This window comes from Plecotus auritus (genome assembly GCF_963455305.1).
Source record: "Plecotus auritus genome assembly, chromosome: 2".
Taxonomy (NCBI): Eukaryota; Metazoa; Chordata; class Mammalia; order Chiroptera; family Vespertilionidae; genus Plecotus; species Plecotus auritus.
Window position 1 is genome coordinate 211,271,582 of NC_137771.1, and position 15,268 is coordinate 211,286,849.

Genomic DNA, 15,268 nt, shown 5'->3' on the forward strand with positions numbered 1-15,268 from the left:
TCCTAAATATATATTCAAACCATCTGATTCTGTTCATCTCAACTGCTACCTCTCCAGAATGTGGCTCGCTCCTCTCACATCAGAGCTATTGCAATAGCACCCCAACTCTTTTCTTTTTTTGTTATCCTTATCAATCTCTAACCTCTTCCTTATAAAGAAGCTAATTTATATTTTTAAATTATAAATCTCCTCATGTCACCCCTCTCTTAAAACTTTCTAAAGTCTTTCTATTGCCCATAGATTGAAAACTTTCTTTTAAAAATGTCCAAAATATATCTGGATAATGGAATGTTATTCAATGCTAAAAAAGAAGTGAGCTATCAAGCCATGAAAAGACACGGAGGAACCTTAAGTCCGTATTACTAAGTGAACGAAGCCAACATGAAAAGGCTACATAGTATGTGATTCCAACTGTATGACATTTTACAGAAGATAAAACTATGGAGGTAATAAAAAAGATAAGCGGTTCCCAGGGGTTAGGGAGAATGGAGGGATGAATAGGTGGAACACAAGGAGTTTTAGGGCAGTGAAATTATTCTGTTTGATCCTTTAATGGTGGGTACATGTCATTACACATTTATCCAAACCTATAGAATGCACACTATCAAGAGTGAAGCCTAATGGACTTTAGTTTATAATGATGTTCCAACATAGGTCCACCAGTTGTAACAAAAGTACACTCTTTTGAATGATGTTGCTAATGGGGGAGGCTATATATACCTGGGGCAGGAGGTATATGGGAAATTTCTGTATTTTCAACTTCATTTTTGAAATGGTCTAAAGACCTTGCATTAGTTGGCAATTGCATATCCCTATAAACTCACCTACTCTTTGTCAAATGGATCTGTTCCTGTTTGATGTCCGTGGTCCAGAAAGCAAGAGGGAGAACCTTCTCTCCTCCTCCACTTCTGTCTTGCATTCCGCCTACAGCATCTTCCTAAGGGCAGTTTCTACTGTACAATAGGGAGAAGTAAAAGTATCAGGAAGTTGATATTTTGTGGTTATGTCTCCAGTGGGTTTCCCACTGTCCAGGACAAGTAGTATAAAACACTTAGGGTGCTTTTGACCTATATCAGATCCCGCCCCCCTCGGGAGCATTTGATTGCACTTCTTATGCATTGGGTATAGAAGTCGTCTTTGCTGTGCCATCCTCAGCTTGCGTTTGTTTGGGATTTACTCCACACAGACTCTCTCACAGTGTCCATCATCCCTGCAGGTGCTTTCTTAGGCAGCTCTTCTTCATTGGAGCAACATTGGTTCATGAGCCATACCCATGCATTTTTCCAACAAACTCTGGAAATATAAGCAGATATTTACATTGTAGGAAGCTCTCCTTTGATCTGATAATAAAGAATCTAGCTCATCTATTTGTATCATTTATTGTCCAGGCAGGAGTCAAAGACAATTCTATTCTGTCTCCCAACGTCTGCTCTCCAGGTGATCCTGCCGAAACCACCTCACTAAAATTGACTGGCAGGCCAGGTACAGTGGTCCCGAAAGAAATCTTCAGAAAACCCTCTGACATCTCCTCATTCCAAGCCCTTATAGTTTCAGGGTGTTCATAGTCCCCTATTTTGAAGTTGCTGCTAAGAGACATGTCTCAAAACTCTCTTTGCAATCTAATTATATACTGTTACCCCAGCTAAAAACTTTTAATGGAATGCATTGATATGTGTATAAAATTGATAAGATCTTATATGAAGTGACAATTTAAACTCCCTAGCTTTAAAGTAGATTTATCAAATTAGACATTCAAAAGGCATTTCAGTATATAAGATTAGTAAAAATGACCCATATTGAAAAAAATTTTAATGGAGAACAAAATATTGAATGCATTAATATAAGCCTTACAGTCTCAACATTTAGTGTAAAACTCTACATGGAAGTGAATTAAGCATCTCTTGCAGCCTTATTTTCATCTTCTACATGGTTAAACATAAATCTCCAGGAAGGATTGCTTCTGTATGTTATTCTTTAAAATGGTGCAAAATATTTGTTTGGGAACAAGTACATTAAAAGGAAGACCCAATTAAAAATGTCAACTATAGTGCTTCCATAATATGTTTGAAGAATGTTGCTATTAATCATGTGCTTTAATATATAGAATTTACAGAGCTATAATGATTTGTCTTAAAGGGACTGAAAAGGTACAGTGAAACTTGTGATTAAGTATCTCAGTCAGCAGAAACACCTTGCAATTTGGTTTACTAGTTGTGCTTTATTAAAACTTGTGGTGTTGTCCACAGCTTATTAATAATGATTCCAACTGCTCATTCAATCTTTAGAGCTTTGTCCCTTTTGGATTCAATGAACATATTTTATCTTTCCAAAGTAGATATAATTCATTAGCAGACAAATTCTTAAAAAGTTAAATGATATTTAAGTGAAATATTCCTGGTTATTGTTCAGTAGAAAATAGTATCACATTTATCCTATATAATAAAAGGGTAATATGGCAGAATGACCGAAATGTCCCAGCCCCTCGCCACAGCCGGCCCCTCCCTCCAGTGGGCACCCCCACCCCAATCGGGGGTGGGGCCGGCCAGCAAACTGCCCATGGCCCCGCCCCCAATCACCCACCCCCCACCCAGCTGGCCCGACCCTGATGGCCCCCATTGGAGCAGGCCTGCTGGACCCGACCAGTACACAAATTTGTGCACCTGGCCTCTAGTTTATAATATAAAGGAGCAACCTATATATGTGTACTATTCAATAAACTGAAAATACCTAATTCACCCCTTTTAATGCATAATGTGAGGCCCTTAAATGTTGCAGTTGAATATTTAAAGAGCTGGTATAATTAAATAATATAATCTCATTGATGAATTCTTTTGCCATGTGAGCAGGTAAACTCAGGGGAAGCACCTGTTCTTGATAGGGACTATTATCATACATTTGCTTCTAGAATCGCCAACTTTTGGCAACCAAGGTAAAAAAGTTGTATTGACTTTTAGGAAGGTGCTTATTTGGTTAGCTCCTGGGAACTAAATCCATAAACTAAAATCCCAAGTATTTAGTTTTTAGGTAGGAAAAATTAGGAGGCTGAATTACTCACCAAAATAATGGCACAGGAATTGTTTTCTTGACATTTTTAAGAATGACTGTTTAATACATTGGTTATAAATGATGGTCCCAGAATCTAGGGAGTTAAAAAAATTCACATGTCAATGTCTCCGGAAAGATTCTGTCTCAGGAGGTGTCCACGGTCTAGGGGATAAGATCCAAATGCCTCCCTGTGGCCTGTGAGTCCTCGTGGACTGAGGTTCCTGCTGTCCCATCCAGCTGTTCTCAGCTCTCTCTTCCTTGCTCTCTGGCTATGCACTGGTAGTGCTCACCTCCTCTTACTATGTCTCTTTTATTTTATTTTTTAAAAATACTCACCTGAGGATGTTTTTTCCATTGACCTTTTTTTTTATTCTTTTAGAGAGAGTGGAAGGGAGGGAAGAGAAGGAGAGAGAGAGAAACATCAGAAACATCTATATGAGGGACACATCAATTTGGTAGCTCCCACATGTGCCCTGACCAGGAGTAGGGATTGAACGATGACTAAGGTACATGCCCTTGACTGGGAATCAAATCCACAACCTTTATATATATATATATATATATATATATATATATATATATATATATATATATATAATTATATAATTTCAGAGAGGAAGGGAGAGGGAGAGAAAGATAGAAAGATTAATGATGAGAGAGAATCATTGATTGGCTGCCTCCTGCACACCCCGCACTGGGGATCAAGCCTGCAACCCAGGCATGTGCCCTGACTAGGAATCAAACCTGTGATCTCCTGGTTCATGGGCTGATGCTCCACCACTGAGCCACACTGGCCTGGCCAAATCCACAACACTTTGATCTGTGTGCCGGCATTCTAACCACTGATCACACCAGCCAGGGCTCCTCTTACTGTTTCTAATATTCTAAGTGTCTCTTTTGCCTTGGGTACCTCACAGAAACCATTCCTTCCAGTGGAGAAACTTCATATACTGTTTTTCCCATGGCTAGGTCATTCTCATTTTTCAAATTTCATTTCACATACTGCCTCTGGGAGACCTTTCCTCTTGGCCTTTCTTAATTAACTTATCTATGTAGGAAAGCTGTCTCCTCCTTCTCACTCTCAGTATTCTCCATCATAGCATATAATCCTTTAATCACTTTTTTAAAAAATTTAATTACATATTTAGCACCTGGAACATGGCTAAATAAATAAGGAACAAATCTTTATTGAATGAATAAATAGCCTCAAATCCTGGGAAAGCACAGAGGCAATAAAATAAAAAGTTGAATGAATGAATAGATTTAAGACCAAAGGACTTCTTGATATAAAATATTGTCGATATCTATTTCACTTTATAAGTTATTTCAGAAATATCTTTTGGAGAGAAGGACTTTATTAAAGGATTCACATCCCCAAAGAATAGTTGCCAGTTTATTGCAAGTTTTCATGGTTTATTATATTAATCTTGCAACTGTGTATACCTACTTTTGCCTGAATCTAATGAAGAAATAATGCTCTGTTGAAATACTGTCATTTTTCAACTTTTAATTAACTTTTAAAAAATAAAATGTGGGCTTAGAGGTCTATTTTTGTTTTAATTCTCAAAACAATGTTTTCAACCAATTGAAGTGTATTGGGTTTTGATAGCAAAGACTATAACACTGCAAATATCTCAATTTTTAAAAAAATATTAAGTGGAAATTGAGAAGTGTGAGCTAGCGCGCTGGGTTCCTAGCAACAGATTTAAACTTGAGGTTCTGTGTTGAGAGATAATTTTGATTAATATTTTTTCCAAAATGACATTGACACATATTTTCTGTGATTAGAGAACAGTATAGCTGATAGATGAGGTTTTACCTACAGTCCAGATCAACACTATAAAAGCATATAAAATTTTCATTGCCTATTTAAGCCTTATTATAAGCATATGTAGTATGGGCCTATGATAGTGTGACCTATGATATATTATGTATAAAGTTTTGACATTTAAAATATGTTTTAAATTGTTACTTTTCAGAAATATATTAATTCAAGCTCATTAAGAAAAACTTAATTGTCAATTATATTCATTAGATTTCTTTAATATCCCTTCAGTATAGGAAGTATTGTGTGTTATAGCATTTGATTATAAAACCTGAGCCTCCATGAACCAAATTTAATGTAAAAAAGTCACATGTTAATCTATTTGTTTTTCAAATGATAAAGAAGAATGAATAAATTAAGGAATTCAAGCTGGTGATTCTGGCCTTTCTTTGTGGAAACCTGCATCCCAGACACACTTGGACAAAGTGTGAAGGATGAGCCCATTTCTGAATTTTTAGAATATTTATCTCCTATTTATAAGAACAGATGATGGAGTTGAATAGGAAACTTAAAGAATATCAGGGATGCAAGTGGAAAAGCCATAGTTATTAGGAACTCCCATGTGGCTTCAGAAACATGTAAGAACAATATGACAGTTAAAATAAAAATTAGTAAACACATAGACATCAATACCTAAGGGATTTTTTAGTTTGCTTACCTTTGTTTAAACATTAAAGTGATGTTCCATCTTCCTTTTAAGTTTTGCCCCATGTACTTGAAATATCTTTGTTTTTCAAGTGATTGTATTATAAGTGGTCCCCGCTAATCTTTACTCTTAAGTGGTTCTGTCTGTCCTAGTCCATCCTGGTGTCATCTGAGTTGCTGTCAGAGGCTTGGTCTACCTATCTCTGACCTCCGCATTCCAAGTTTACTCTAAGTTCATTGGGGCTCTGAGGATGATTTATGCAAGTCATCTGCGAGTGTGGTGCCTTCTCAGTTTAAAAAATGTAGCCTGGACTGGCTGGCTGGCTCGGTGGTTGAACATCAGCCTATGAATCAGGAGGTCACGGTTCAATTCTTGGTCAGAGCGCATGCCCTGGTTGTGGGCTTGATCCCCAGTTGGGGGCATGCAGGAGGCAGCTGATGAATGATTCTCTCTCACCATTGATGTTTCTATCTCTCTCTCTTTCTCCCTTCCTAGCTGAAATCAATAAATATATTTTAAAAAATAAAAATTAAATTAAAAATGCAGCCAGCCAGGTAGAAAAGAGAGAAGGAAAATAGAATTCTATGCTCTCAATAGCAGAGGCCATTGAAAACAAGGAAACACCACTGAACAGGAGTAACTGTCAAGGCCATTCAAGGCCATCAGAAATTGAGTTATGGTGATGAAAGAGAATGTCTTCCAGGCAGTAACAGTCTGTCTGGATACTTTGACATGGGTTTCCATTGGCTTGTGCTTATGTGTGCTGGAGACATAGTACTAAAGATGGCCCTTTTGGGTGAGAAACGTTGAGTCCCTTAGAACACATGGGAGCAACTAGGCTGCATTCGAGGAAAGATTATTCCTAGGAACTACTTCTTGTCACTAAAAAGGGAAGTTCACTAACAATAGTTACAATAAAAGCATTACTGGATGGTGACAAGAAGCATGTCCTCAGTTTTTCAGAAAGAATGAAATATTGAAACTAAATTTGGAATTATATTTTTCTAAGTACAGAAAACTTTCCTAAACTCCAAAAATCAAGATGATGACATATCTTATTTTTGATAATTTGCTAATTCTATGGCACTGGGATCATACAAAGGGTGAATGAAAAGGTTGCACAATAGATTTTTAAATAATATATTTTTATATTAATGGTAAATGTTTATTATAGAAAATGAAAAATGCAGTTTAATGATAGATACACTATTCATAATCCCTGTTTTGAATATTAGCTATGCATATTTGATTATAACGTTTCTATGTATCTGAATAACAAATACATTTTTTAAACTATATCTGAGAGAATTGTAAATTGTTCTCTTTTTGAGAGATTCATTTACTATGTGTTTGTGGAAGTCAAGAGACTCTAAATTAAAATGCTTAAAACTGATGTGAAAAATTGTTTTCATTTATAAAAGAAAGGCAAAATAATTTATTTAACTACCATTAGTATTGATTTACAGTGGTTTAGCTTGTGCTTTCAAATAATTTACAAACATAAAGATTATTTTAGATTTGATATTTAAAAAGAATTGAAAAGATGCTTCTATTATGTGTGAATAGACTACACAATGGACATATTTCTTTTGTTTACTGAACTATGTTTTCTGCAAGAAAACCTAGAGGCAAAAACCTTAGTCATTTTGCAACAAGATAAGACTGATCGGAATAAAGTCATTTGTTGAGCAATGAGAGGAAGGTGACATTTGAAATAAGGATTTTATATGCTCATTTTGAGGTAGAATTTTTGGAGAGTGTAAAGTTTTCTTGAAATATCAACATAGCTATATAATAATGTCTTGCTCACATTTGTGTCAACATAGAGAGAATCCTTCCTTGTAAGGTTTCATTGTTTAAAAAAGAATTATCTGTTTTAAATGCCACTTTGACAATACTCTTAATTTTTGGTTGGACCCTCATTGCAAAAGCAATTTAGGCATGTTTGCTTTAAATGACCCATGTACACTAATTAGAAAGAAAACAATTCACCAGGAGCTATATCAAATACAGCCCTGCAAATGGTATGAGCTTTTCTCAAGGATCCATATTGTCCTTGGACTTGGCTGTTGTATTATACTTTAAATGGAATTGATTGTGTGGTTGTAATGAAAGTAACATATTGATTTCTATCCAGAGTTACAAAGAGTAAATAGAAAAATGTTCCTGTCTTGACCTGCATTCATAACCGATGGGATTTGCTGGCTTTAGACCCAATCCTTAATAAGAGATAAGATGCAAATGTAATATAACTGGCTTGAAAGTTTAAGGATCTTTTCAATGCTCATCAAAGATGTTTCTTGATGCATTTAGAGGCACTGTATTGATTAGATCACAATCACCTAGGAAATGTTACCTTCTTTAAATGCTATTCATAATTTATCATGTAATTAGCATTCATATGTACCTTTATAAACATATTAAGATTATTGAAGTGGATGTTTTGACATAGCAGTATACTTTTTAATTATCCTTATAATTGATTTGCATTTTTTCAGTTATTTAAGCAAGTGATGATTGTTTAACTTCAGATTTATTTGACTGACTATTTTTGGCTAACAAACATTTTTTGGATGTGGAGTAAATTTTTACATAGCAACATATTAGGAAAAGGTATAAATATTAGTATATTATTGTAGTAGTATATTGTTGCAATAGTTTTTTTTTTCTGAAAGATTATTCCTGCTGAATAGTCATTCAGAATTATCCTTATGTTATTTATTAAGATATGAAACGCTTGCTTCCAATAGTAAACTCTTGGTCTTTTTCCTCCTTTTGTTATTGTTGTTGATAATTTAGAAGGTCATCAACCATGAGTATTATAATTACATTTTTATTCTAGTAATCAGCATTTTATGAACCTTTTCCCCTATTCACCCTTTTGTAAATAAAACTCAGGCCCCATTCACCCTTCTGTAAATAAATATCAATCCCAAAAAGCAAGGAATTTAAAATATAAAGTACAGTTGGTAACTGCTATAAATAAAGGGATATAAACCACACACACACACACACACACACACACACACACACACAAAACCCGTAACAATTCATTTGTAAGCAACAGTTACTTCACACATTATGTGACTTTTTTGGATTTGTTTTATGTTTTGGGTAAAACAGTTTTGTATAATGATGCCTAGATGAAGCAAAACAAAACAAAACAAAATTTTTAAAAAAACTAACACATTTGACTGCTGATGTTTCTCAGTTGTAGCTTCCAAGAGCCTCCCTATTCTTCCTAGCCCACTTGATACCCTGCAGATTGTGGCAGACAATTCACAGGAAAAGCTTAGACATAGAGAGCTTGCATGCTTCTTGACTCCATTTTAAACCTTTTGTTCACACCAGGGTGGCATTTTTTCACACCGCATGTGGCAGTTTTGACTCCTATCCAACATGTCTTATAAAATCAAAGTCTGTGATTTTTTTACATTCACAGGGCTGCTTCCTGAACTGCTTCTGCAGTTGTGTCTTTCCTAGTGATTGGTGCAGAAGTTTATAGCAAAATGTGTGTTAGGGAGGGGGAGTAAGAAGGAAGCAATCGGAAATTTTTTCTGGCTCGAAACACAGTGGATACATTTTTATTAAAACGGAGGTAACTCTGTAAAGATCCTACATGAAAATCAAATATACTTACCTCTATTTTCATTATTTTTTTCCAACACTATGATGAGTTATAGAGGTTAAATTTTTAAGGTGTATATAATTATATCACTTTCAGGTTACATAATGTTATGTATTTAAAAGCTGCAAAACAAAATCTCATCCTCAGATGAATAAAATTGCTTTCCCATAATATTGTATAATAGTCCATGGGTGATGCTGAATTATACTTGAAGTTATGATAAGTCAACACATTCCATTTGACTTTAATTTCAACAATGGATGAAGTAAAATCTATTATTTAAAATAGGTTCATTCATTACAGTGTTTATATTCTATGAATCACAATATTTAGGTAATTTTTATATCAATCTCATCATTCTTAAAGTTTTCTCCTTTCTCTATTTTTAATTAAAAATGTCACTGTAGTCCTCATTCAATTCATTCATATTTTATAATAGTAAATTGCATTGATATACTAAAAATTACATAAATTAATAACAATTAAATAGCAGAAGTAGAAAATGTTACTAAATGCAAAATATGTGTTCATCGTCATGTTTTCACTGAGTAATTATTAGAAAGGATATGAAACTAAAAATAGGAAATCTCTGAAGATCATCTAGCAATAATACATATGAACATATTTTCACACTTCGAAATTCTTATTTTGTTTACAGATTATCGTTTATTTGTATTAACAAAACATATAAAATAATATTCTAAAAATGATCCCTAGAAACATGATTCAATTCAGGATGTTTTTAATTCAGTAGAGGAAGAGTTCTATTTTTATCAACAGATAGATAATAAAGACATGATATCTTATATTTTCTGAAATTACAGAATAGTTACATTCTTTTACTTTTAAATCACTGTGTTTTGAATAGCAACAATTCAATTACAGCACAAAGAGAAATGAAAAATCAGTTAATAGAAGCAAATCTTGAACGCAATGATAAGTATTCATTAGCAGTGTTAACATATTTTATGGTAAAATAATCTTATTGCATATTTTATTAAATTTTTGGCTACAAAGCCAACTTACGTAAAATCATTTTAGCTAATGTGTGTTATATATTCAATAGATAGAACAGGACCATATCATTATACTTTTTAAAAATATATAAAAGAAGTACTTGTAGATTATAGTTTTTATGCCTTCTTCTAGAGAATACAACATACTTTTAGTGCATCTGAATTATTTATTACAGAATTTGAAATATGAAGTGTATCCATTATATATATTGAGGAAGACCTCAATTTAGAATTTAGATTTTTTTTTCACTTTCTGGAATAACAAACCATGATTAATAAGAACATAGCAGAGAAATAGCACTTTGCTATGAGTTCTACTAGCAGATAAAATAACTGCTTACTTTTCTTTTTACATGTAAAAATCCACTTCAACTACAGCTTCTATAAAGTATTTGAAAATAAAGCCAAAAGAAAAAATTTTTTAGGAATAACTAAATTCAAATGGTTAATGTGATGCAATGGATTTTGTGGCATGGGGTTTCTTTGTGATGCACATATATTTATTAAGTACAATGATTTGCCTGTTTTTTTAGTTAACTAAAACTCTGACCTCACTAGAAAGAGAAAGAAAAAAAGTATGTATATTTGAATATAAAATTTTGTAAAGATAAAATCCTTGTCATTCAAAATAAACAATTGAAATCAAGTAAAAGATCCCAATAAAAACACATCTATTTAATTTAAATTTATTATAAAGCCCTCATGTAAAACTAAATGGCATCTGGAAATCTAATAAACTGTTTGAAATTAACACTATCCAAAAGACAATACAATCATCGTCTAAAGAAATATAAGTTAAGTTTATGAAATAAAATTTACCTGCTTTTGCAGCTCATATGTTTGTTGAAAAATAGTATGACTTTATTTGATATGCATGCCAGTGAATGTAGAAATATATTGAATTCATCGTTTTTCATTGGTATAGAAAACCCCCAACTTTCACTGCTTTAAGTTTCCTATTTCCTACCCTCTCCACGTACTCCCTCCAATTCTTCAGAATCTCTTCAGTCCAGCTTATCTTCATTTGAGGTGAACAAAATAAGATTCCCAAACAGACACACACAAAATAACCACCACCCAGCTGAGGAAAAATAGGTTTTCTGCCTTTGGCCTGTCCTTATATGTTAATAAAATGAGCTCATACATTCTGCCACCAAATTCAAATAATCCTCTGCTACTTAAGGCTGGATGAAAGGAGCACTCGTTGTGAATTATGTTTCATCTGTCACAATAACCTTCTTTATTCTGTCATGGACCTCCCCTTTGCCTGTGGCAATTAGAGAAAATAGGTATATGCCTTGAAATATGAGATAGAGGTTTCTTAAAACAAAACAAAACTTGTGACACACAGACAATGCTTGCTAAGCAATATGCTGAAAATAAGCATATGAGACATTTTGAAGTGATTCTGATTTTTTAAGGACTCAGTAAAAGAACACATTTTAGAATGAGCAGGTGGTATGGTTGCCATCGGTGATTGTTAACATCAGTTATTGATGACAAGCAGTGAATTGTAATTGTATTAAAATGAAATATAAATAGCATACTTTGATATTGTATTCTTTCTAGTTAAATCATGTCATAAGAATATTATAAATATATGGTATTTATTTAACATACAAAATCACAGTAAATCATTTATGTCTTTAGGTATATTTCAGTACATCAGACTAACATTTTCACAAAATCTTAAAAGGGGAAAAAAACAAATAAAAATCATTTCAATAACCGAGCTTATCAAATATTTTGTTTAACTTAAAATCAATGTGAGTATTTGATTTACTTACTCTTACAAATCACTGAAATTACCTTGAAGCAGTTCAAGTTCACCTTTCAGGAATTAAATCTGTTAAATGACAAACATCATCTAATCATCTTCTTAAAAAGATACTTCAATTTTTTGTCTCAACAGGGTATAGTTAAGCACTTCTAGTTATAAATGTGTTACAAGACCTTTAAAAGCTACAAAAGGAAAAAAAAATACATAGTTGACAGAAAGGAAAATGTTCCTTTTAGGACCAAAAGAAAGTCACTGCTGACGAAGCAACACAAACAGTCATTATAACAGTTGCATCTTTTAAAAAGCATACACTATAATTTAAGTTAACACAAAATTCATAAAGTCTGAAAGAAAAAATTCTCGAGACTAAAAGGAAAACCTTTTGGCCCACCACACAGGTTGGGCACAAAAGTGCTTGCTAAGCTATCTATTTCACACATGCAACGACAGAAGGTTCGATATTCATTCGATCGATGAGTGAAAAGGCACAATGGCAAAATCAGACAGACTTCTTTTCAAATACAGATCTCCAATGTCCCCCAGTCTACAGATGCACGGCTGGTGGTGTGGCGCAGACGGAGCAAGGGTTACATCAAGGCTGTTCTCTGGACCGTGCAAACAGTCTAGACCAATGACCTGCAGCATCGTGCCCTTTGAAGAAGAGGCAAGTTCGGTCATGATGAAGAAAAATCAAGGCGTACCCCTTTTAACAATAGGGAGCAGCTCGAGGCTGCAAAGAGGTAAGCAGGGGTAAGAAGAAAAACGGCATCTGCTTCCATGGTTACAGGCCAACTATGAGAACCTTGCTTTTCAAGGGAGTCTGTTCTCAGGCTCCCTCACAGGGTATGTCATGCATTCTAAGCAAAGGCAGGTTGAGCTGAAATCCGCATAGTTATTTCAGAGTAAAATGATACAGAGCACATGGCTGGCGGGAAAAAAAAAAAAAAAAGTCACATGACTGTTAAGAACCAGACTTGGGCTATTTCAGAATAGAATTTTTTTTCTTTGTAGCAGTTTAAATAAAGATAATATATTTGTATAAAACAGACAGCGGTGATAGGCATGATTTTAATTTCTCAGGCTCTTATGTGAGCAGAGGTCAAGGGTCAAGATAATACTCCCACCCCTAAGGAAGGACCATACAACTATTGTTAATATAACTTTATTACAGATACCATTTTAAAATATTTCCCTTTTTGCCGGACTATAACATTGAATACCTATCCTTTTGAATCTCTTTCTACGCCTGGTTCTCTTTGATTTCCAGCCCTGCATTTTCCCATGATTTGTTCATTAACGAGGTTAGGTCTCATGGAGGAGAGGTAGGAGATTTGGGGAGAAACTAGTTTTGTGTGGTGCTCTGTTCTCTAAGAGGACAGTGTTTTCTCCGCCTTTTGAAATATACTTGTAGTGAATTCAAATTTGTGTCAAAACCATTAGCCTCTGTCAATAGTGCTGTTTTAATTCATGCATTTGTATTTTACTCGTTGCTTGAAACATCAATGAATCTGTAGATTCAAATATAAGTGTTTTATTTTCCTTTTTTGTGAGATGTTTTTAGTTATAAAGTTGCATCTTGTGATATAATTTACTCTGTTATAAATACCTGATACTTTATGAATAAAAATTTGACCAATATAAAATGTAGTATATCTGTATTATCGAGGATAGGTCTACTATAATAACTACTCAAAACGTAGACATATGAATAATTAAGATGGATAAACATTCCGCTAACGATGTAGTATAACTAAATATTAGAAGAGCTCATGTTTGGTTGTCTTCCAAGGGTATACAATTAACTAGAGATGTTCCAGGTAATATATCCTTTGAACAAGTCTTGTTTACAACTGTATTGTTAAATTTAGGGAATGAAAAAGAAAAGGATGCTCTGAACAACTTTCATTAAATTTATTTTTTAGACGCTTTGTATTCACTGTAAATGGGCACCATATGGCCTTGTGGTATGTAGATATTCATTTCAAATACTTAGCTGAAGGAAAATTACCTTGTAGCTTTACAAAAGCAATTAAGTGCTGGTGACAGTGATGGTAAAAATGTTATGCTCTCAATCGAGAAATCAGAAAATAATTTTCTGGCATGATCCTCCATACTGATGCTGTGTTTCAAACTCGATCCATGGATAAATGCATGCATATGGTTTTGTTTCTTTCAGTGTGTTTAGATCTATTAATTTCTATGCTTGCATAGTAAGGAAAGTGTTTGTGGTAAAAAAGCAAACTATCTAAGTATCAATATGTTTAATATTATAATAATCCGTACACAACGATAAGCAACAAACATATCTTAAAGCAGTCATGCTCTAGTTTCTTTCAATAATCACATACTGCTAAGATAATTTAACATCAGAGTTACTTTGATGTAACAACAAATCATATTTGCCGCCAAAGGTCAAGTGCCAGTTATTTCTTCTGTGGAAAATCCACCTGTCACTTCTCCGAAGGAAAACAAAACAAAAGCAAATGTACTGAGGTTTACATGTTGTATGATCATTTGTGAGTTGTGGTTCGAAGAAAATGAGGCTATGGCATGACATCAGCTGCAAAAAAGATAGCTGGATTCTTGTGGGGGTTTTTCTTCAGAGAACGTTTAACCATTCATCTTGCTCGTTTGTTTTTCAAAACATGCTCAGTTTTATAAATAGTTATGTGTGAACATAAGTTACAATAACTTCCAAAGGTGGATGTAAAGCACTCAGAGACATTCTCATTGTGTCAAATTGGTAGTTATTAAATGCTATTGCTTTAACACATTGCGGAGAGGACATTTAATATGCAGAGAGGACATTTAATGTTGAGTATTTAGAGAGGAAAGTAACAGAAGCATTCTTAAGAAGCATTCTCTACACTTGAGGTATTAAATAGCTGCATGTATCTCCACACATAGAACAAGATGTTTTAGATTTAAGTATTTATTAGAATTAAGTTTTGGGATAGTCTTTTTTCCTCTCCTCCCTGCAAAATAAAAATTAAAAAAGAAAACTAAAAGTGGCCTCTCCTAATGGAGCACATGCCCTTATAAGTAAAACAAAACAACTGAAAACTTCCAGTGCCTAGTGTTTGATAGTTCTTCAAATATAGTAGATGCTCAATAAATAGCTAAGACATGAACAGACATATGATTGCACAAATTAAACATTTTCTGAAAATAATACAGTCTCATGGAAAACAGAACAGAATATTCTCTGCTTACTAATGTATCCTTTTAAAAAGTCTTTTTCTTATGACCTTTCTACACAAATAAGTACTTTCTCTTGGTAATCTGGTTACACACAACTGGAGCCATATTTGACGTTACTGTATGTTCT

The 15,268-nt window shown here is 33.9% G+C and overlaps 1 protein-coding gene across 2 annotated transcripts in view; it reads left to right on the plus strand.

Annotated features, from left to right (window-relative positions):
* Nucleotides 1-14,919, plus strand: part of LOC308242393 (uncharacterized protein) — a 241,579-nt gene extending 226,660 nt beyond the window's left edge. Inside the window, exon 7 of one of the 2 annotated variants that reach the window (XM_080656609.1) lies at nt 12,484-14,913. In XM_080656609.1, coding sequence (XP_080512735.1) covers nt 12,484-12,694 — 211 coding nt within the window. In that variant the 3' untranslated portion in view covers nt 12,695-14,913. Of the gene's footprint in view, nt 1-12,483 lie in introns of both variants that reach the window. The other variant, XM_080656608.1, reaches the window with a different exon arrangement.
* Nucleotides 14,920-15,268: the final 349 nt, after the last annotated feature.